At 41.1% G+C, this 24,099-nt stretch overlaps 2 protein-coding genes across 4 annotated transcripts in view; one reads left to right on the plus strand and one right to left on the minus strand.

Annotated features, from left to right (window-relative positions):
• LOC143280808 (cdc42 homolog) overlaps positions 1 to 5,293 on the plus strand; it is a 37,946-nt gene extending 32,653 nt beyond the window's left edge. For both annotated transcript variants that reach the window (XM_076585498.1, XM_076585499.1), the window contains exon 5: positions 356 to 5,293. In XM_076585498.1, the coding sequence (XP_076441613.1) occupies positions 356 to 559 (204 nt within the window). In that variant the 3' untranslated portion in view covers positions 560 to 5,293. The remainder of the gene's footprint in view (positions 1 to 355) is intronic.
• LOC143280807 (centromere protein K-like) lies at positions 5,195 to 16,503 on the minus strand. 2 transcript variants are annotated; one of them, XM_076585495.1, is made up of 6 exons: positions 16,393 to 16,503; positions 15,143 to 15,450; positions 14,512 to 14,670; positions 11,626 to 11,793; positions 9,629 to 9,723; positions 5,195 to 8,306 (listed from the first exon to the last, which is right to left on the minus strand). In XM_076585495.1, the coding sequence occupies exons 2-6, from the start codon at positions 15,416 to 15,418 to the stop codon at positions 8,162 to 8,164; spliced, it is 843 nt and encodes a 280-aa protein (XP_076441610.1). In that variant the 5' UTR covers positions 15,419 to 15,450; positions 16,393 to 16,503; the 3' UTR covers positions 5,195 to 8,161. The 2 variants fall into 2 exon arrangements, with proteins under 2 accessions (XP_076441610.1, XP_076441612.1); XM_076585497.1 differs by lacking the exon at positions 16,393 to 16,503 and adding an exon at positions 16,001 to 16,226.
• Positions 16,504 to 24,099: the final 7,596 nt, after the last annotated feature.

Genomic DNA, 24,099 nt, shown 5'->3' on the forward strand with positions numbered 1-24,099 from the left:
TGCTTATGCTCTATCTTTGCATGTGTTTCAGATTCTGATGGTTTATTCATATAGTATGATCCCTTGTGAAGGGGTACATTAACATAAAATGGTAAATGGATAAATACATGGTGTGTCAAATTCCAGACTGATAAAATGTAAGCTTTCTGATGAAATAGAAAATTTCCCAGTGTCTTTAAATACTTTCTATGGATGCAAAGATGCATTTGTAACAAGAAAGTGCACGAGTGTGTGTGTGTGAGAGAGAGAGAGAGAGAGAGAGAGAGAGAGAAATTCTCTTATTAATTTCATAATGGGCCAAATGGAGAGAAAAAAAAACAAAAAAACAAAACCTTCTCCCCCTCCACTGTCACAGATTGAAGGAAAGCCATCCTCGGCCACAGTGTCCTTTTCCCAGGCCAAGGCCATGGCCCAGGAGCTGGGAGCCAAGAACTACTGCGAGAGTTCTGCCAAGAATGCCACAGGCCTCAAGAAAGTGTTTGAGGAGGCAGCACAGGCTGGACTACAGAATGCCTTTCCTGGTGGAGTAGACAGACGCACTAGTTGTGTGGTGTCCTAAGTCATGTAACTCTTGTTTGTTTGAGGTGTTTGCTGAATATGTATGTTTGAGATGGATGATGGCTGCTGGGTTAAAAAAAAATCTAAACTTACTTTTGTTCTGTGTGTGTGTGTGTGTGATGTGGTGTGGTGTGTTATGTGTGTGGTTGAGAGAGAGTGTGTGTTTGTGTGTGCATGCATGCACGTATGTCTGTGTCACAGTGTGTAAAATATCAGTTAACTGTGGTTTATAAAATGTACTTGAATGCAGTGAAAATATAATTACTGCAAAAATATGCATAGATGTAGCATCACAAACAAGAAAATGAAGTATAAAAATGGATAACTCAAATTTCAGAGACTGCAATGCACAGTGCAAAAAATCATTGACTGATCACTTTTGAAGTACTCAACAGCAGTACTGGTAAAATATGCAGCTTGGCTTCATATACACAATGCTGAAGTTGTGCTGTACTGTTGCCATTGTGGTAGATAGTGGAACCATGTAATTGCCTTGTTTGTAAATGTTGGGAAAATTGCCAGATTCTTTAAAGATAGTCTTATCAAAGATACAGTACTGTCATGATGTAACTTGTTGCTGGAATACTACACTGTTGATGCATTGTGAATTTTTAAGAGAGAGAAGGCAGGACAAAGAGAAAAAGAGAGGAGAATAGAATGACAGTTTGTAACTAGTAACATTATTTTGTACACAAACGTATGTTTATAATTTTTCAGTGTGTCATTAAAGACATACTCACCCACTGTATATCCATAGCTAATTGAACTGTACATGTCATATGAAAGTGAGTTGTACTTTATTTACAGTGGAATTCATACATCATAACTGAAATATGTTGTGTTCTCCATCACAAGAAAAAATGTTATGCACATGACATTTTCTGTATAGTACTGCTCAGTGTCCATTACTCCAACTGAAGCAATCTGAACAAATAGCCAACTGGTTGCAAGCTTAGCCTGATAACTGAATAAATGAGCTTTACATGTGTGTGTGTGTGTTTGTTGTTGTCTTCAGTTTAACGTCTTTCCACTTGAATTGATATTAGACGGGGAAAAAAAACAACAAAAACCGTGGGGGTAGGGGCTGTGAGAGGGGGAGGGGTAAAAGTGTGTGTATGTGTGGAGGGTGAATAGGGAGAGACAACGCTAGGAAAAATGGTAACGTTATAAACGCTAACATCAAACAACTATAACATCTATAACAAATGTCCTATAGGACTATGCAGCAAACCTTCTGCAATAACAAATTAGAATTGTTAATAACGCATTCAAAAGAACTTTTGGTGAAGTCTGGCAAAAAACATTTTAGATTCTGACATTCGAATATTACATGGTTGCTAGAAATATGTTCTCCACATATGCATCTGACATCTTTGCTGAACTTTGTTATAAAAGCGTTCAGTTTTATCCTGTTTGATAATGTATGAATCTGCCTTAATCTTATTGAATTACTGTATGTATTTGACTGATTGATAATTCCCGGTTGTTGAACATTAATTACACTATGGTTTAAAGCTTTGCCGTTTTCCTGGTATAATTCTCTGACTTTGTTCCACGATGTTTTTTCTTGTATTCGATAACCCTCTTGTACAGACAGAGGCACATAAAGTTCTATGGTTCCCTGTTCGTTCTTTGCACCTTTTCTTGCAGCCCTGTCAGCCCATTCATTGTTGAGAATACCAAGATGTGAAGGAACCCAGGAAAACGTAATATGTGTTCCTTTCAAGCTTAAAAGATGTAAAATGTGGCTGATTTCTAGTATGATTTTAGATTTGTTCTTACAATTTGGTGAGTTTAAAGCACATAATACAGATTTGGAATCAACGCAAAATAAGACTTGTAGAAGGCAAATTGGAAGATCAAGAATATGATTTAGAGCCATAAGAACAGCAATAAGTTCAGCAGTGAATATTGAACGATTTTTACCAATATAGTATGATCTTTCCATTTTCAGTTGTGGAAAACGAAAGCTGAACCTGCTTGGCCATTGTCTAATAATGAGCCATCTGTGTAGATCTGTAAATGATCACAGTATCTATTTTGAAGGTGTACTCGGACTTCCGTTGCCATGATATTCGGATTTTCATTCTTTTTAATGTCAGTATGATTAACATCAAAATGTGCTTTATTCATTTCCCAGATGGGGTATGGACTTACGGTCTTCTGTGTGTCTACGTCATCTGAATTAATTTCAGTTTTTTGAACAGGTTTGACACAAGCGTGCCAATGGGTGTTAAATAAGATATGTTTTTAGCTCTTTTGGGGAAGTTGTTTTCGGATGTAATTTTTACTTCCTCTGATGTATAATTTTCAGTTGTTGAGCTTCTCAGTACGTATTTAGCACATGCGAGGTTTCGGTATTCATCTAAAGGTAGTACTCCTATTTCTTTGTATGTTCCGAGGGTCGATGCATGGAAAGGTACACCAAGGGCAAGTCTATATGCTTTACAGTCTATGCTTTGAAGTTTCTTTAGCAAATATTTTGGAGCATTGAAAAAGACTTCTTGTCCATAGGATAGTTTGGATTGAATAAGTGATGATGATAAATGTTTCAAAATCGTTTTATCTTGTCCCCAGTATTGTTTACTCACAATTTTGAGTAAGTTTAAAGATTTTCTTGCTTTTGTTAATATATATTCAATATGGCTGTTCCAAGTTAGTTTTGAAGTATCAATCCTAAAAACTTAACAGTATCTTTATACTGAATTGTCTCATTTTCAATCTTAAATGTTGGTAACTCTTCTGGGTTTGTTCCATTGTTAAAAAGCATAATGTGTGTTTTTTCTGATGATAATGTAAGACCATTATCAGCAATGTATCTATTTAATCTATCTATTTCTCTTTGGTATATTTTCTTGATATAGTTTAAAGCCCTTTTGGATGTATTCCGTTTCATAGTTACATTCATCCACATACATATATCATCTGCGTATTGCATTAGGATCACATCATTTGATAAGTGTTTGGGTAAGTCGTTCAACAAGATATTAAATAGAACAGGGGCAATAGCAGAACCTTGGGGTAATCCCATGTGAAGAGTTTTAGGATTTGAGTATGCATTCCTGACCCGTACCTGTATACTTCTTTCACTCAGGAAATCTTTGATATAATCATAGAGATGTCCTGAAAAGCCAACAGATTTCAGTTTAAAGAGTAACTTTGCATGCCAAACTTGATCATAGGCTTTCTTCACATCAAAAAAAGTTGCAAGAATGTTTTTCCTTCTAGCGAATTGTTGTTTTACATGTGTTGTAAGTTTTACCAAATTATCAATTGCAGATCTACCTCTCTGAAAGCCCGCTTGGTTAATTGGGATAATCTTATTTTTATGACAATAGTACATCAGCCTTCTCAAAATTATTCTTTCCATTAGTTTACCAGTATGTGATGTTAGTGCAATTGGCCTGTAGCTGCTCTTATCTGTTTTGCATTTTCCTTGTTTATGAACTGGTATCACAATAGACCGTTTCCATTGTGCTGGCATTAAACCATCAATCCAGCACTTTTGAAAAATCTCAAACAATAAAACAACAAAATTTTCTGGTAAATGTCTCAGCATCTCATTTGAGACTGCATCAAGTCTTACAGATGTTTTCTTTTCAGGGAGGGATACTAATGCTTCTTTAACCTCGTTGAGTGTGAGTGGAGCATTGACATACTGACTATTATCAGGACTTGGATCTGTATAATCACTTTTGCTCTCTTCTTCGGTTCTGTGTTTTCTGTTTTTAAGTGAGAGACCTTCCAATCGCATAGACTCTACATTGGACGGAAAATCTTTGTCTTTTATCTTAATAGGACAAGATGGCAAATTTATACCTTCTTTCATTTCATGAAATTTTTTCCACACCTTTTTAGTATCTTTATAATCAGAAATCTCCGTATTACAGAAGGAAGACCAATATTGTCTTTTTGCCTGTGCAATGACCATGTTGCTATGATGGTTTGCCTTTTTCTTTTCAATAAGGTTCTCGTGTGTGTGTGTGTGTGTAGTTTTAGAAGTCTTCAAGTTCAATTTCTCTTTCCATGCATGTGTGTGGGTGTGTGTGTGTTCAATTTGAATGTGTATGTACAATTTGAACACATTCACTATGCTTGTATGAGCATGTGTGAAAATGTGAGTGGTTCTGTGACAGTATGCAAGCATAACCTGACCCAAATGCATGCTTCTGCACTCTTCTCCATCTCCTGTCATATTCAAGAGTTTCAGCCACTGACAGCTTTGTATACAATTTTTAAAGACAATTATTTCAAACAGATGTGGTGAAGCAGACATGGATCAGTCTGTACACTTTGACGCCTCCTTGAAACCGAAACTGTCAAGAAAGTTCCAGCCACAGTCAGAAAGACAGTGTGCCATATTTTCAACTTCTCTCTGACCTTAACCTACGGTTGGTGGAGTGAGCAGTGACAAGCTGGGGGGGAGGGTGTGGGTAGAAGGCTGGTCTGAGTGGTTAGGATAATACAAGTGGTGGTGAAGTGGCTGTCTTGGCACATCAAGTGGATGGACACATTGCTGGCTCCTATACGGGCCTAATGAGATACACTGCTACAGCTGTCGAGAGAGATGTTTCCAAGCAGGCCTTTTCATTATTCACATAGGTTTCACTCACACACACACACGCACACAAACATGTCTGTTTGGAGCATAAAATCAATGCTCCATGTATTCTGTACAATATATCCATAATTTGAAATAAATGTTATGAATATGTTATTAAAATCAGAATGTACTGTATCTGTGTGTGTGTGTGTGTGACTGTGTACACATGTGTGTGTGTAAGTGTGTGGGTGGGTGTCTGTGTGTGTGTGTGGGTGGGTGTCTGTGTGTGTGTGTGAGTGCATGCAAACATGTGGATATTGTATCAGTTGTCGAAAACTGAATAAACAGATAATTTTTAAAATGTAATGAATTTTGTGATCAGAATTTAAGAAAAACATAACAACAATAATAAAATAATATTGCTGGTGATTTTATCTGATGATGATATAACTAGTGGAGCTAGGAGACAAAACTAGCAGCTTTTATAACAGCATTTGCACTGTCTACAAAACATGAATCCAACAGTCCGAATTCACGTAGTATCAATTTTAATTGGTTTTGTACATTATAATATGTATACACATAAATGAATGTTTTATGTCCATTTATTGAACTACAAAGCGCAGTCTCAGGTGCTATAATTACTGATTTAACTCAAACCCTGGAACAGTTTAAGAACAAGTTCATCCTATTCTTCCTCCAAATATGAAAACCACCACCCGATCAATCATACACATCCCTAATAAACCGAGTATTTAACCCCTAGGCTGCCTGCATGACGAGATAACTCGTCATGGCAAGCATGTATGCTTCGCTGCCTGCATGACGAGATAACTCGTCATCGAAATATTCTGACTTTTCCCTGCTTTGCATTCAGTTCGTTGACAAAAATGCTGGTAGCTTTAGCTTGGGGAATCTTTCTGGATTCTATTCATAGCTAGAAACACCATCTGCGTCATAAGGCAGTCCTTTATTTGAACGTTTTGGTTGGGTTACTGGCCGCAGTCTTTGCCTGGCTCCTCTCCTCGCTCGCTCAACAAAATGTCGGACTGACTCCGTGCTCAAGACATGCGCTCGTGGCGAACTAAATCAACCAAGATTACTTTCTTCAGCTAATGCTCAGAAAGAATTGGAGCATAAATTCGAAGGAGAAGACAGTGGTGAACATTTATAGGACGATTTGATAGAAAATAAAGGGAGCAATCAAGAGAGTGGCCAAGATACAACTATCAGTGAGTGATGCAGGCTGTTCAACTCTAGCAGACGAATTTTTAGCAGGGCACCGTATGAGCTATTTTCTTGGCACTCAGCCAACGCGGTCTGATGAAGTGACGGTGTGAGAGGGGTGAAGAGGAGGGGGGTGGAGACTGAGGGGGCGTGGCCTCACATCCATATTATCACTTGCAGAAGTCACAATGCATCTATTTCTTTTTCAGTTTTTTTTATATTGTGGTTGTTCTAGTATGATTTTGTGTGTGCAGATATCCATTTGTCCAGAAAATGATATTTTTGTGCAAATTACCAGACTAATGTTTGTAATGAACAAGTTGAAAATGTGACAAAAAACAAAACACTGATTTCAAAACAACAGCATGTCACTTAAAATGCATAAAATGGGAAAACATCATGTGTTTTGTATTCTTTATTCATTTCCCTTTCAGAAAATATATACTTTTATGGGTCCTTCTCCAATAACAAAGAGCACAGAATTTTTGGAAAATTTATACCCGTTTTTTGTGAAAAAACCCTGGCAAATAGATTTCACTTAAATCTTATTTTCCTGGCAGCGAAAGGGTTAATATCATTAATATGCATACCCATTCACAACACATTATTTCAAAAGCGTAAAAAGCTGGTAGCTACAGTTAAAACATTCAGGAAGGGCTTCTTGCCATTAATACTATGCAGTTAAATATGAGTATCATGTCTACAGAAATAAGGGAGAAGTTCAAACTATAAACATTTCACTTGTACAAGAGTCAAAAGATAGGATCTGAATCAACTCATTTCACTCCATGTCTAAGCACTGCTTAACCACCACATACATTGTCCCACCTGAATCACTTAGCTGCCACCACACACATTGTCCCACCTACACCAGCCACCGTGGCAAGGTGTTTAGTGCAAAGAATTGACAACAAGGAGGACGCAGGTTTGAACCCCATCAGAATCAAATCACTGTGGGATCTCTGGCTCCCGTGGCCAGCTCCTAACTAAAGCCAAGTAAGCTGTGGGCTCAAATAAGATTGGGACCAAGTCTTTGAGAGTGTTGCTCAATTTCCTGTTCCCCACTGCAGATGTCTTTGTCGCATCAGCCTGGTTGATGATGCCTGGATATCTATTGTGAAAGGAAGCATAGAGTACAGCCTTGTTCAACAGTCTTAAACCTAAGATTTAGGTTAGGAAAGCTTATTCTAAACTGTACCATTCTGTGAGTGGATGGGGCAAGCCCACTGTTTAATTTGTATGGTTTGTTTTGTATTACTCTTTTGTCACAACCGATTTCTCTGTGTGAAATTTGGGCTACCATCCCTCCATTTTTTCCCTTTAAAAAAAAAAATTGCCTAATTTTGTTTGTATTCCTGTCAAAGTGGATTTTTCCACAGAATTTTTTGCCAGAGACAACCCTTTTCTAGCTGTGGGTTCTTTTAAACGCGCTAAGTGCATGCTGCACATGGGACCTCAGTTTAGAGCGTTAGCAGTACCATTTGAACAACCAGACAAAAGATGTAGTTTGGTTTATCAAGCCACTAAACACCAGCAGAAACATTTTGTTTTAGAACAGATAACGCTGCAGACACTTCCCCATGTTCTCTGAACACATTATGTTGCAAACTATGTTCTATGTACACACACACACACAATATTCTGTACACTGTTCACACAGCCTTGTCTCTGTCGGTCAATAATTGCTCGCCTTTGCTTTCACGTCCACAGGAGCACTCACAGCTCCTTATCCAACAAGACAGTTGTGTTTTCAGCCGAATCACGCAAAATACCAAGAAGACAGCAGTGTTTTTCGCCAAGAAGACTATATATACAACACAACAAGAGGACAGGTCAGAGGTGGAAGGGCACCAGCTTGACCCTTCTGTCGTTGTCAGGGTGCTGCAAGATGATGTTGCAGCGCAGCAGCAGTTCAATGTAGGCCGGCCAGTGCCTGTCTGTCAGCTCTATGTAGGGGTCACTGGGTGACTCCACACACCTGAAACATACGCAACAGCATTAATTCCACAAACCTGGAACATAAACACTGCCAATTCCACACACCTGGAACATACACAACAGCGTCAATTCCACACACTGGAACACACACAACAATGTCAATTCCACACACTTGGAATATACACAACAGTGTCAATTCCACACACCTGCAACATACACAACAGTCAATTCCACACACCTGCAACATACACAACAGTGTCAATTCCACACACCTGCAACATACACAACAGTGTCAATTCCACACACCTGCAACATACACGACAGTCAATTCCACACACCTGCAACATACACAACAGTGTCAATTCCACACACCTGCAATATACACAACAGTGTCAATTCCACACACCTGCAATATACATAACAGTGTCAATTCCACACATCTGCAACATACACAACAGTGTCAATTCCACACACCTGCAATATACATAACAGTGTCAATTCCACACATCTGCAATATACACAACAGTGTCAATTCCACACACCTGCAATATACACAACAGTGTCAATTCCACACACATGCAACACACACAACAGTGTCAATTCCACACACATGCAACACACACAACAGAGTCAATTCCACACATGCAACACAAACAACAGAGTCAATTCCACACATGCAACACACACAACAGTTTCCAGTCCCCACACCCGCAATGTGCACAACACAGTCAATTCTACACACCTGCTACGTACACAACAGTGTCAATTCCACACACCTGGACACATGTACAATAGAGTCTACAGCTCTATTCTTCAACAGAAATCTGTATTCTGCTTCCACTAGACAATTCCAACACTTTCCCCTTTCTAAACTGCTCATCTGTCTAAACTGCCATATTCCATCAGATAATGTGCTTAATGTCTTTGCATGTTTTCCAAAGCTGGGGATACCACTGCAGAATGTGTGCCTGTGAATGAGGAAGCAAATTATTTATATGTGTGTGTGTGTGTGTGTGTGTGTGCTGAAATGAATGTGTGAGTTCCTGTCTAAATCAACCAGCAGTGACCAGACAATAAACCAATGAGAAGAAACAAACTCTTTGATTTGTACACATGCTCCCATGTAAAAGAGCCAATAAAGTATGGTCTTAGTATGACACAGTGACATAAGAGATACATCTTTAGACAAACAAAACATGTACATGTTCAAGAGCAGTGCACCTTACATCTCAAGACCTAATTTTCAAATTTTTCTTATCAGAACTGGTTAACATGAGCAGATTTCTCTTTTCTCCTGAAACTCACACCAACAGGATACCAATGTGTAGACATACATGGATACAGAGATTGAAAAAGACTCACTTTGTCATCAGCTCCAAAAGTATGTCTTTTAGAGGCATGGTATTCTTTTTACTTTGCTGTTTCTTTGAGCGTAGATCTTTGGATACTTTTGCAACCTGGGACAAAGAACAGAAAGTTCAGACGCGGAATAAATATTGCAATTTACTTATCAAATCAATATATATTGTGTAACTATGCAATGTTGGGAAACAATGGATCAGGTGCAATGCAATGTTGGAAAACAATGGATCAGGTACAAAGTCTTTTATTTCACATTCCTGATCTTTAGCTCCAACTGCTGGGTAACTGGGGACAAACTTTTTCAGACACAGTTGCAAAATGTGCAGACAACATACTATGCACTTGGAAACATGCACACCAATCATAAAGAAGGTAAACTGAAATACAGAAGCATACCAAAAAGGACAGAAAATAAATACATGCTTCATTCTTTTATTCAATTTCAGTGGTTTATTTTAAGCAGTCCCAGTGCTATGAAATGAGTGGACGCTGTCCAAATAGCACAGTATTGTCATTTAACAGAATTAACTTAGTCTTTGTATTAACCCCTTAGCTGCCAATATGACGAGAAAACTTGTGAGTGCAAGCATGTACGCTTCACTGCCACAATGACGAGATAACTCGTCATCAAAATATTCTGACTTTTCCCTGGTTTGCATTCAGTTCGTTGACAAAAATTCTGGTAGCTTTAGCTTGGGGAATCTTTCTTGATTCTATTCATAGCTAGAAACATCATCTACATCGTGAGGCAGTCCTTTATTTGAACGCTTTGGTTGGGTTACTGGCCGCAGTGTTTGCCTGACTCCTCTCCTCGCTCACTCAACAAAATGTCAGACTGACACCGTGCTCAAGACATGCGATCATGGCGAACTAAATCAACCAAGATTACTTTCTTTAGTTGATGCTCAGAAAGAACTGAAGCCTAAATTCGACGGAGAAGACAGTGATGAACATTTATAGGACAACTTGATAGAAAATAAAGGGAGCAATCAAGAGAGTGACCAAGATACGACTATCAGTAAGTGATGCCAGCTGTACAGCTGTAGCAGACGACAGAACATGACCAAATTATTTGCAGGACACAGTGTGAGCGATTTTCTTGGCACTCAGCCAATGCAGTCTGAGAAATGGATAAAATGACCGTGTGAGAGGGGTGAAGAGTAGGGGGTTGGAGACTGAGGGGGTGTGGCCTCACGTCCATATTATCACTTGGAGATGTCACAATGCATTGTGTATCTGTCTCTTTTTTCAATTTTTTTTAATTGCAGTTGTTCTAGTATGATTTTGTGTGTGCAGATATCCATTTGTCCAGAAACTATGATATTTTAGTGCAAATTACCTGACTAATGTTTGTAACTAACAAGTTGAAAATGTGACAAATACCAAAACACTGCTTTCAAAACAACAATATGTCACTGAAAATATATAAAATGGGAAAACATCACGTGTTTTGTATTCTTTATTCATTTACCTTTTAGATAATATATACTTTTATGGGTCTTTCTCCAATAAGAGCACGCAATTTTTTGAAAATTTATACCCGTTTTTTGTGAAAAAACCCTGGCAAATAGATTTCACTTAAATCTTATTTTCCTGGCAGTGAAAGGGTTAAGAAGACCACTACAATTCTGTAATGTGGGGTTACCTGTACATTCTTTTTCATTTCCATCTCTCTGGGGTACTGACAAGTTCAAAACCTTGGGGGTCCTAGACTATTTTTATTATACTCCGAGAAGGTCATACTCCGAGAAGGTCATAGACAAACTTCAGAGGGTAACTCTACTACCACACATTCTGACCAAATCTGCACTGCTACACACATAGCAGACACACACACAAAAAAAAACTATCAATCCATCCACACACACAGATACACACACATGCAAACCTATCTATACACAAACAGAGAGACACACACAAACCTATCCATCCACCCACCCACTCACCCACCCATCCACACACACCAGTCAACTCCTTAAACTCGGACCGCCCCCAACCTCATCTGGTTCTGGCACAGGGAAGTGTTTGGTGACGAAGGCAGCCATCCTCTTCATGACAGAGCGCTCTGTCTGACGGATCTGGTTGATCTTAGACACCAGCTCCTGGGCCACAGTCTCCACCGCGTCCTCAGGGGGGTGCTCCCCCTCCAGCCCCTCACACCTCTCCTGCCACCCAGGGTGCACTGTGTTGCTTCTATACTGTCACACCTCTCCTCCCACCCAGGGAGCACTGTGTTACCTTACACTTCTATACTGTCACACCTCTCCTCCCACCCAGGGTGCACTGTGTTACCTTACACTTCTATAATGTCACACCTCTCCTCCCACCCAGGGTGCACCGTGTTACCTTACACTTCTATACTGTCACACCTCTCCTCCCACCCAGGGTGCACTGTGTTACCTTACACTTCTATACTGTCACACCTCTCCTCCCACCCAGGGTGCAGTGTTACCTTACACTTCTATAATGTCACACCTCTCCTCCCACCCTGGGTGCACTGTGTTACCTTACACTTCTATACTGTCATACCTCTCCTCCCACCCAGGGTGCATTGTGTTACTTCTATACTGTCACAACTCTCCTGCCACCCTGGGTGCACTGTGTTACCTTACACTTCTGTACTGTCAAACCTCTCCTCCCACCCAGGGTGCACTGTGTCGCTTCTATACTGTCACACCTCTCCTGCCACCCAGGGTGCACTGTGTTACCTTACACTTCTGTACTGTCAAACCTCTCCTCCCACCCAGGGTGCACTGTGTCGCTTCTATACTGTCACACCTCTCCTGCCACCCAGGGTGCACTGTGTTACCTTACACTTCTGTACTGTCAAACCTCTCCTCCCACCCAGGGTGCACTGTGTCGCTTCTATACTGTCACACCTCTCCTGCCACCCAGGGTGCACTGTGTTACCTTACACTTCTATACTGTCACACCTCTCCTGCCACCCAGGGAGCACTGTGTTACCTTACACTTCTATACTGTCACACCTCTCCTCCCACCCAGGGTGCACTGTGTTACCTTACACTTCTATAATGTCACACCTCTCCTCCCACCCAGGGTGCATTGTGTTACTTCTATACTGTCACACCTCTCCTCCCACCCAGGGAGCACTGTGTTACCTTACACTTCTATACTGTCACACCTCTCCTCCCACCCAGGGTGCACTATGTTACCTTACACTTCTATATGTCACACCTCTCCTCCCACCCTGGGTGCACTGTGTTACCTTACACTTCTATACTGTCACACCTCTCCTCCCACCCAGGGTGCATTGTGTTACTTCTATACTGTCACACCTCTCCTGCCACCCAGGGTGCACTCTGTTATCTATTAAAGAGTTAATGTTAAAGATCCCACAGCTTTTACAGTCATCGAGGCAGATCCACTACATCAAAAGCTCGGTACAGTAAGGTGGGGCCCAATCTTCTTCTGCTGTTATAACCTTCCCAAACCAATGTCAGGTACCCATTTCACAATTGCATTCCTACACCAAGACCTACACACCGTGGATATGAATTCACTGCCCCAGTGGCTTGAAAAGGCTATGGGACTGTAACCTACCTTTTTTTTTCTTTTCTTTTTTTAAAACGTTTATGTGATTTTGCCCAATAATACAGTGAAAATCAACTACATGGTAACCAACAGACCATGATTAATGAAATGATACCACTTAATGATGAAAAATGCATTTCCTGATACTACCAACAGTTTTCATGTTTTCCAGTGCTGATTTCAATGGATACAAATTCATATCTTATGCTCTGTATCTGTTCTAAACACTTCAGCATTTCTCTATAACAGCAATAATACTTATGATTTTGACCAGTTTTCTGACTGATAAAGTGAGGAGTAAATTATTCCAAATAAAAAAGAAACATGCATATATATCACCATGCTTTTGTTTCATTTACTAGTTAAAATGGAAGTTGCAATGACCTCTTACCACACAAAGTTTCTTGTAAAGCTGAAATACAAGTAATGTTGTACTTCACACATTTTTCACTGGGACAAACAAATTTTCAGTCCCATGAAATTCTGCCTGTGGAAAATCTGGTGGTTATGACCACTACTTTAAGTTCTGCCTTTCACTGTCGACAATGGACAAAGGTAGGACATCAGCACATAATAAGTTCTTAACTTCCTGTAAATGCAGCTTTTGAACATTTACTTGAAATTATGGTGAAGTGAGAATTTTATGGGACACAACCTAGTGTTGACTGCTGCAGTCATTACTGTTTGGTCCAAGGGCAGCAACTCAGCAGATTTTGCCTTGTCAGAAATGTGCTGCACAAGCTGACAGGAAAACAACAACAAAAACCTGAATCACAGCAAGTGGAGACCAGGACTCCTCTTTGGAATGCCACACAGACCTCCCACCTAGTGAGACATCCAACAACACAACCTTCATTTGACCAAGATCCACACCCTGAACAACTTGACCTTGAGGGTTTTTTGCCAATAGATCTAACTTATTTCTGCCAGTGCAGGAAGGTGGCTGAAAGGTTAATACATTTTATCTGCCAACAGAAAGTCCATGAGGGTCTGGGTTTGAATCCTGGTCTTGCACTTTCTCCCAAGTTTGACTGGAAAATCAAGGTGAGCATGTAGTCATTCAGATGAGATGATAAACTGAGGTCCCATATGTTGCATGCACTTGGTGCACTGAAAAAGATCCCATGGTTACACAAGCAAAATTCTGCAGGGATCCACTCTGATAAGGTACACAAATATATATGCATGCATTCAAGACCTGACTAGCGTGTTGGGCTATGCTGCTGGTTAGGCATTCGCCTAGCACTGTAGCAGGATTTGTCCGAACACAGTGATGCCTCATTGAGAAACTTAAACTCCCAGTGGAGACTACCCTACTCCCATGAGCTGACCTGTAACTTGTGGTTGACAGCGGTCAACTCCTGTTCACACTGCTGCTCCTGTTCCAGGCTGGCAATAAGTTCTCTGTGCTGTGACTCCACCAAGCACAGAGTCTCCCTCAGCTGGGACACCTCCCTCTGTAGGTCCTCCATCAGGGCCGCCTCTGTCACCTGTATATACACACACATACACTGCATGTATATATACATCGTACACACACAAACACACACAACCACACACATACACACAAGGACACACATGTTTGCACACAATAATAATCATGCACTGGTGCCTTGGCTATAACATCCCATCCCCCAAACAAAAATAAAATGTAACAAACATGATGACACACAATAAAATAAGACATACATACATACAAAAAAATTCTTTTCTTGAGATGGATCTTCTGCACTATTTGTTTTATACTGAAAAAATGTGAGCAAATTCCTAACTCAACCAAATGGTTTTAAATTTAAGTTTATTCTTTCTCTTTTTTGTGTGTTTTCCTCAACTATGCAGTTGAGAAACATGCAACTTTTGCAAGGCCAATCGCACCAGCTCCTCAAAACCCATGTTTATTTGACTTTGTCCGAAATCAACCTAGTTACTCTCTTTTTCAGCAGTACATGTCACAGTCCTAACCTGTGCATCCCTAGGAAGCGTCTGAGGCTCCAACTCCTTGGCGACCTCCACTTCCGCTCTCATCTGTCGCTCCTTCTCTCGGAGGATGGCCACCAGGGGGGCCTGGTCACCTGACAGAGCCGAGTGTAGTCGTCTTGTCTGCTCCACCTGTTGCTGCCTGTCCTTCACCTGTGCCCAGGCCTGCTCACACTCTGCCCGCAACTCACGCAGGCTGGTGTCAACCTCTGAAGCCTCTGAGTCCGTTCTGGCTTTGTTGGAAACATCTCCCGCTGACATACTGCTGGACTGACTCTGCCTGGCTGCCACACCTGTCCACATTAATTCACACCTGTTTCCACACATCCATGAGACACTCAATGTCAGTTAGATGACATATACAGGGAAGACGCCGAGTCAATACTAGCGTGTCGTACAAACATAAAATGATAAAGATGTCCACTCACTTTCTGAGGCACAATAATGATAAGTCATAAATATACCAGTGTAGCCTTTCCAAAGTAAGACACAGACACCCACATTTCCAAAGCCAGAAAATGAAGTGGGAGCAGGTGAGAAATACAGACATGTGATATGTACTTTAGCAGAATACATTAATAACATAGTAAAGGGCATGCTCAATCAAATGCAATACCAAATGTGTGGGATAGAGTGAGCGAAACTGTAATAAAGAAGACAGTGCATTGCTATGCATGTGTGTCCATGTGTATGCATGCATGTCATCATGTACCTTTGCATAAATGTATACTTTGTTTTATTAAAACTTTTATACATGTATAAGTGTTCATAGTTTTTATAAAGCCCCTGGATGAAGGCTGGGCACAGTTAAATACTGATGATGGGTTTGTTGTTTCTTCTTACTCTGAGACTTTGACGTCTGTTCATTTCAAACACTAAAATTAATGCAGACTGCACACAGACACACTGCACGAGTACACAATAACACTGCACGAGTACATCGTTGACACACCCAGATAACTTTAAGTTATGTGCGCACACAAAGTGTACTCGGTAGAGAAAACGATATCATACACGGAAAAGTAAAAACAGAAATAAAAATCATTGGAGATCACTTCTTCCACTCTGGTCAAACTCAAACCACAGAATCGCAGACACAACATCGCATCAGTCAATGGGTGTGTCTTGTACGAGTCTAACTGTGGACTTTAGCCTGTAATAATCACATAAGAAGTTATTCCACCGGAATTACCCTGATTTTATTATATACATGTGAAGTTAATGCACATACAGACCCTTTCAAGACAGACGTATCATTTTCGAAATTTCCTCTATTTGCTATGTTGTCAAACACGCCGGAAGAAGTCAAATTTGCGCGCAACTGCGGAACTGCAACGTAAAAGGTGGACCGGGAAGGAATCCCCCCCCCCCCCCCCTTCTCTCTCTCTCTCTCCATTTATACCTATCATTGCTCTCTGTTTCTCCGTACCAGTTTTGAAATAGAGAGCAGTTGTAGGTATAAATGGTTCTATTCATTTAAATCAATATTTCAAACAGAGAAACATATCAAAATCGTAACAAACAAGCGGCATAGAATCTGTTTTGCGAAGCTCAGACTGAGAGCACTTGGACTGAATGCCAACAGAGCTGGTTCGACAAGAGCTGGACAAAAAGCATAGACAAAAAGGAAGGTTTACATTTGGATGGTCAATTTCGACAATGTATTTTTGTGATGTGTTCGTAGTAATGTATGACGTGTTTCGGTGTTACATGCCGGCTTAAATAGACATTATATGTTTTATATGTACTTTGTTATGTGTTCGTATTGATTTGATGTGTGTCGATGTCACGTGCTTAAATAATTATTATACGGATTATATGTACTTTGTTTCTTGTGTACTGTTCAAACCTTGGAGATGAACGTGACGACTGGGGCGGGAAGGGGGGGGGGGGGGACAGTACCCGCCTGCTACCTGGACTTTTAAAGCAAATGACAATTAAAATACCAAAGTGCCGCTTATACCTTAGTAGATTAGTTTATTTTGATTATGTTTTTTCTTTCTGTTCCATTTTATTTGTTTCAGTTGCACAATTTTTGTTCTGATTTGTACCTGCTGTCACTGGAGCTTTCAGTACAATGGCAGCTACTGACATTAAACATTTCACGAGTGTTCAGTGTGTTCAGTGTTATCTCTCCGTCTCACTCACGCGCGCGCACGCACTGACGCATAAGTGCAAGGCTAATATCAGTTTCAGCCAGTGCATGTGAAATATCATATACTGATCGGCAAAAAGCAGTCCGAACATCAGTTGACTCGTTATAGAAGACTGGGCTGAGAAGAAGAAAAAGAAGGTTGAGAAGAAAACCTCATATTTCTGCCATGTACTCGGTGATTAACATTGTTTATTTTCATTTGTTGTTATTTATTTCTTACGAAATAAACAAAGTCAAAATCATGAGAAAAAAGGGGGGCAACGACGAAACCACTGACTCCCTGTCTTAGCATAACTTGGTCAGCCTGACGGACCGGCCGAAAACGATAAGGTAAAAGGTTCAGTGGTAAGACTGCCGTACTATCACTACGTTGAATGTTATGTACATTGGCGTCAGTTTCCACGTGACAAATACCCAACCATAATTCAGTAATCACATCCATTCACTCACCGTGTATTACATTAGGCCACTTTATATATGGGTTATAAGTTTTGCCGGCGCAATGCACTGACACGGAGTTTGCACTCATATGACGCTAAAACATGTTATTGAGTTCGTTGTGTTTCACCTTCCACCAGATAGTTCCCTGCCCTTGTGGAAGCGACGGTATACCTCACTGGGCACGCATAAACACACGCACCCCTACTACTACTACTACTACTACTACTACTACAGTACTACACACACACACACACACACACACACACACACACACACACACCGATGTACATGCATTCACACACATGCGCGCTCGCTCACACCCCCCCCCCCCTCCCCTTCTCTCTCGTCTGTCTGTCTCTCTCTCTGCCATGTCCTCACGGTCTTCTGTACCTATTCATTCATTCTTTTTATATCCTTTGTGTCCCACTTTATTTCTATAAAATAATAATAATAATGATAATATGTATGGAGAAGTTTGAAAACATGTTTTGATGGTTGTACACATTTTGTGAATTTAAAATGTTAAAAGAATACAAGAAATAAAAATAGACCAAAAAAAGTCAGGAGAAAAAGAAAGAATGAATGACTGAACAGCTCGCAGGCTGGGACTGATAATCGCATTATCGCAGAACTAAGGACTGGGGTTACACTCTGACAACACTAGAACTTGATGTCACATACCTATTAATAGTCTCACTCTCTTTCTCTCCCCTCCGTCACCTTGTATTTTTGAATCCCCTCTCCCTTCTCCAAACACGCATATAAATAAATGAATATCCATCTATCTATCGATCTATCTATCTGTCTGTCTATCTATCTATCTATCTATGTACATGGGGGTGGGGGTGGGGGGTATTTATGTGTATATGTATATATATATATATATATATATATATATTATATATGTGTGTGTGTGTGTGGGTGTGTGTGCAGTTGATTTTAGAATTTTTTTTTATAGATAAATAAACAGAAATATACATAAGCATCTACGTACCTATACGTACCTACGTACACAAGCACACGCATGGTGCACAACCACACACACACACACACACACACACACACACACACCTCAGAGACGTGCAACAGGATGAGTAACGTTCGTTCACAGAATCACTTTCCTTCGTAGATAGCTGTGTGTGTGTGTGTGTGTGTTGTGTGTGTGTGTGTGTGTGTGTGTGCGCGCGCGCAAGGATTTTGTCAGTTACATGCATATTTATTTTGGTGTTTAACAAAACAACAACAACAACAAACGTGACTGGTCTTCTCGACTTGCAACTTGTGTTCAATATCTTGTGACTATCTTGTCTCGATTCAGATAAAATCAATTCATCCAGTAATTTGAAACAGTAACGGAATAAGTGAATATTCATCATGCAAAGTCACTTAATTTTTCTTCTGAAGCAGGATTTGCGTAAAATAAATCTTCCGTGTCTTGAAAACATGCAGGCTTCTTGACATTTCGACCACTGCGTGTAGTCTGGAGGCTTTGTTCATCAGGCATCGCTGGCTGGCTGGAAATGAAGATGGGTCCTCACTGGAGGTTGTCTCAAAAGTACTTCATGTCACAAAACCACCATCACTGCGAGGAGGACTCTTGGTAGCACCACCAGATGTGAGAAAATCTGGGTGGTTGTCTTCATAGGACCTTCCCCCGAGGGATGCCTGGGGTATTTCAGTATAATTAGCATCCCGCCTTCTGAAAATTCTGTGCTAGAAATCTCCTCCTTTCTACTATCACTTTATTTCTGCCTTTTTTTTTCTTCCCTCAATGCTGTCTCTCTTTTTCTTTTTTCTTTTTTTTATCCCTCCCCAGTCCATTCCCTTTCTTTTCCCGAGCAAACCTTGACACTTTTTCCTCTCTTTTCCGAAGTCTGTGATGTACAATAACAGCGCTGACAAAACTGAGGCCCATCTGGAATGACAGTAACATCACGGTCAGTTCAAAGATCAGACAGATGCGCTCCTTTGTCATTTCTATATTTCTATTTAAAAACGATTTTTAAAAATGTCTGGGGGTCATGGACTTTAACAGCTGAACTAGAGAATAAGATACACGCCACAGTGATGAAATGCTTCCGGAGCTGAGATCCTTGGCATCACTTACAGGGACCACATCACAAAATATGCAGTGCGTAGAAGTGTCGAGCAAGCTATTGGGCCGTTTTACTCTGGTAGTGATATTGTAAACACTGGGTTGGGCACTAGCTGTTCATTGAGTAGCGTTATTGGCACTATATTGTCTTTTTATGTAGTTTTTGTTTGGCTTTGATTTTTTGTTGCTGTTGTTGTTTTTTTGGTAATCTGGAGATGATAAGCAGAAGGATTGACGTCCTCAGCACAACCTTGTCGTATTTGCTCCAAGGAGCTGAATGGTTACGATAATGTGTCATGAACTGTGTTTTGTAAGCTAATGATTATTTATTTTGATGTAACAGTGTTGTGTTTAACTCGATTGAACATTTATATAGTTGGGCAGTCCTGATGATTATTGCCCTTTGCAGTAGGCTGGACTTTTAACAACAACAATGATAACAACAACAACAACAACAATAATAATACCTATCTGTCTATCCCGTAGCCTCGCAGACCGTGGGGGGCACCTCACCATGGGCAACCAGTCTCACGGTTTTCTGTCCTTCTGACTCTCACTCAGGGTTAGACCTGTCCACTCTGAGATGCTGTCCTCCCATCTCTTCTTCTGCCTGCCTCTTCTTCTTGTTCTCTGCACTGTTCCCCACAGAAAGGTCTTGACCAGCCCTGATGAATGCGAACGTGGCCACTTCAGTTTCATTTCCTTTTCTTTACAATGGTCAGTAGATCATCGTGTGGCCCAATAGCTTGCTTGACACTTCTACGCACTGCATATTTTGTGATGTGGTTCCTGTAAGTGATGCCAAGGATCTTCCGGAAGCATTTCATCTCTGTGGCGTGTATCTTATTCTCTAGTTCAGCTGTAAAAGTCCATGCCTCGCAGGCATTTAAAAAAAAAAAAAATTTTTCTTTTCTTTTTTTTTTGAAAATAGAATATAGAAATGACAAAGGAGCGCATCAGTCTGATCTTTGAACTGACCGTGATGTTTCTGTCATTCCAGATGGGCCTCAGTTTTGTCAGCGCTGTTATTGTCTGAGCTATCCTGGAGAGTATTTCTGGCTTGGATCCTTTGTCCGAAACGATTGCTCCACGTTTTCAATTTTCACTGATTCTAATATCTGTACTGATGCCGTCGGTGTTGTTGGTCATCAGTTTGGTCTTCTTTGCGCTGATCTCCATTCCATTAGCTACAGATGTTTTGTCAAGGCATTCCACCAGGTTTACGAGCTCTACTTCATTCCCTGCCAGTCAGCCAATGTCATCGGCAAAGCGTAGGTTGGTGATTGTTCCTCCACCGATGCTGACTGTTCCTTCCGGGAGGATATTGAAGAGAGTGGGAGATAGTAAACAGCCTTGTCTAACTCTAGCAGTTATTCTGAACCAGTCTCCAATGCTGCCACTGAAGTAGACTGCGCTGCAAGCCTTTTCATACAGACGCTGTATCACCTTGATCAGGTTGGCGTTGATGTTGTAGAGCTTCATAGCTGCCCACAAGACATCGTACCATACCCTGTCGAAGGCCCTCTTAAAATCCACGAAGACGTGGTAGAGGTCTTGCTCGTGTTGTATGTATCTCTCACACAGTATCCTGAGGTTGAGTATTTGTTCTGTTGTGCTGCGCCCTGGTCTGAACCCCACCTGTTCTTCTGTGATGATCTTCACCGCTTGTGGTTTCAGTCTGTCCAGAATAATTTTCAACATAACCTTGTTCAGATGGATTATCAGGGTGATGTAATGGTAGTGTTGGCATTATTGCAGATTCCCTTTTTTGGGGAGAGCAATGACAATAGATTGGGTCCATGGTGTTGGCCATTCTCCAGTCCGCCAGATCTTGTTGCAGACTGTGGTGAGGGCGCTGACCATGGCTTCTCCCCTTGCCTGTACTAGTTCTGCCGCAATGTTGTCCACTCCTGGCGACTTTCCTAACTTCATTGCCTTCACTATTGCTTGGACGTCTCTCAGAGGATAGGTACGCGTCGCTATCATTTCTTGGGGGGACATTTAATACCTCTGGAACCCCTGTGGCTCTGTGGCTGTACAACTCAGCAGTAATCAGTCCATCTATTCAGGATATCCTGCTCCTCTATCAGTCAGTTCCCTGCTTGTCTTGGATAATTGTGGAATGCCTTTGTTTGGTGCTTGTCAGATCTTTCACAAACTTGTACGGTTTTGTTGTTGTTTTTTGCCCTTGTTCGATTTCAGGCTGTCTTCAGTGTTTTCGCACTGCTCCTCGATCCATTTCTCTCCTGCTTTTATTGATCTCTTGGCTGACAGCTCTGTATTGTTTCGCCCCACCTACCTCATTCTTCTTTTCTTCAGCTCCTTCCTTTGGTCACATAGGTCCAGGATATCTGCCGCGACCCAGGGCTACTTTGTTGGTCGATGCTTGCCAAGAATCTCACCAGCTGTTTCGGTCACTGAAGTGTTGAAGGAGTCGATCAACATATCCATATCTGTGTCAATGTCAGTGTCGAAGATGGTGAGGGGAGCAAGTCTACCTCATATCATAGTTTGGAAAACCTCTGCTTCCTCAGGATCCTTTAGTTTGTCGAGGTCGAACTTGATTCTTGTGTGGCCTTGTTTTTGACAATCTTAGATGGAGGCGGAATGTCATCATCACAAGGTCATGATCACTTCTGACATCAGCTCCTGGGAAAGTTCTTGTATTGGCAATGCTCACACTTGACTGGAAATGCTTTTTCACCATGATGTAGTCGACTTGGTTGTCCGTCTGGGTGTTGCCAAGTCCACCTTCTGGAATCGTCTTCATCATAACAAAGTCATTGTATCTGGAAAATTCCAGGAGCCTAAGGCCTCTGTTGCTTGACTTGGATTTGCAGAACAGTCCGCAAGTGCCTTTCCAGTTGTTGTAAGCATCCTCTCCTACCTTGGCGTGCCGGTCGCCTTGCACAATAAAGGCGTTTTCTGTGGGGTTGATCCGAAACTTCTTGCACTTGTTCGCAGAAATCTTTACAGCCTCGTCGTCATAATCGCTTGTTGGTGTAAAAGCATGGATAATGATGTTAAATGGGGTTGCCTTCAAGCATATAGTAATAAGGCGGCTGGATATAGGTCGGCATGATGATAATAATAATAATCATCATCACCATCATCATCACATTTCTTGGGACCTAGTTACCATCTGAATATTTCGTGTTCAAAGTTCTTCTGCTCTGTGATTCCGAGCATGGGTTTTGGTAGATGGAAAGATGGAATTGTGTGGTTATGGGACTTTGTTAACTGCGGACCAATATGAGGAACTGTGGGATAATGGATCCTACTCCAGTTGTTGGGCTTCGCAAGAATTTCGTCTCAGACGCGACCTGGCGGTTTGTGGTAAAATTCAGGTGACGTCTGTTCAGTCTTCAGTATCGTCGCAAGGATGTCTGGATCAGGTAAGATCTTGAAGTGATCTTCTCTTTGACAACTGCCAGGTTCCTCCACTATCTATCATGGTCTAGTTTCTGTGAGAAGATCTCACCTGGCTGCATAGTTCAAGAAGCTAGTGTGCACCATTTATTCTGTAGAAGTTCAGCTGATTACACTTCTGTCTGCTGTCTCTGGACTCAGCTGATGCTCTGACGTAGAACTGGGGCTTGGGATTAGAAGGGAGCGTTGGAAGATTAGTTTTGATGTTGAGCCGTACACGAGTTCTGCTGGTTTTTCCCTGTAGCTGACGTTGGTGTTGCAGAAGTGTCAGAAGACCAAGAGATGGGTCACTCTCACTCAGGGTTTTCTTCGCTGTCTGGACAGCTTGCTCAGCTTCTCCATTCGACTGAGGGTGCTGTGGGCTGAAAGTGATGTGATCAAATCCACAGTGTGTAAAAAAAAATCTTGAATTCAGCAGAGACAAACCATCTTCCATTGTCTATGACAAGCAGTTCTGGTATACCACGGTGTGTATACATATTTATTAGTCTTCCAGCTACAGCTTCTGTGGTGATGAATGGAAGATATCCTTATTCAAGATATCTTGAGAAATAGTTCACCAGGACTAAGTAGCTGTGTCCCATGAAATTACAGATACCTAATGGTAGTCTTTTGTAAAATAATCTACCCACTGATGTGATGAAAGTTGTGAGTTTGGCTGTTAACGGATCTGTGGAATCAGCCAAAATCCAGACCTTGCACCCAGTGGAGAGAAAATGACTGTTCCTTGGAGCTTGTGAAGTATGTCTCCCATTGTAGGAATTATGCTATGTTCTCTGTTAATGGTCATGTTTAATCTTTTGAAGTCTGTACAGATTCTGA

Source organism: Babylonia areolata, chromosome 4, assembly GCF_041734735.1.
Source record: "Babylonia areolata isolate BAREFJ2019XMU chromosome 4, ASM4173473v1, whole genome shotgun sequence".
In the NCBI taxonomy this organism is placed as follows: domain Eukaryota; kingdom Metazoa; phylum Mollusca; class Gastropoda; order Neogastropoda; family Buccinidae; genus Babylonia; species Babylonia areolata.

What these genes read in the sequence shown, in the direction of transcription:
- LOC143280807 (XM_076585495.1), bottom strand. Translation starts at nt 15,418, where the DNA reads ATGTCAGCGGGAGATGTTTCCAACAAAGCCAGAACGGACTCAGAGGCT. An exon ending in CGCTTCCTAGGGATGCACAG is followed by an intron (nt 14,671 to 15,142) that starts GTTAGGACTGTG and finishes GTGTATATACAG; the next exon opens with GTGACAGAGGCGGCCCTGAT. An exon ending in CTGTCAACCACAAGTTACAG is followed by an intron (nt 11,794 to 14,511) that starts GTCAGCTCATGG and finishes CCTGGGTGGCAG; the next exon opens with GAGAGGTGTGAGGGGCTGGA.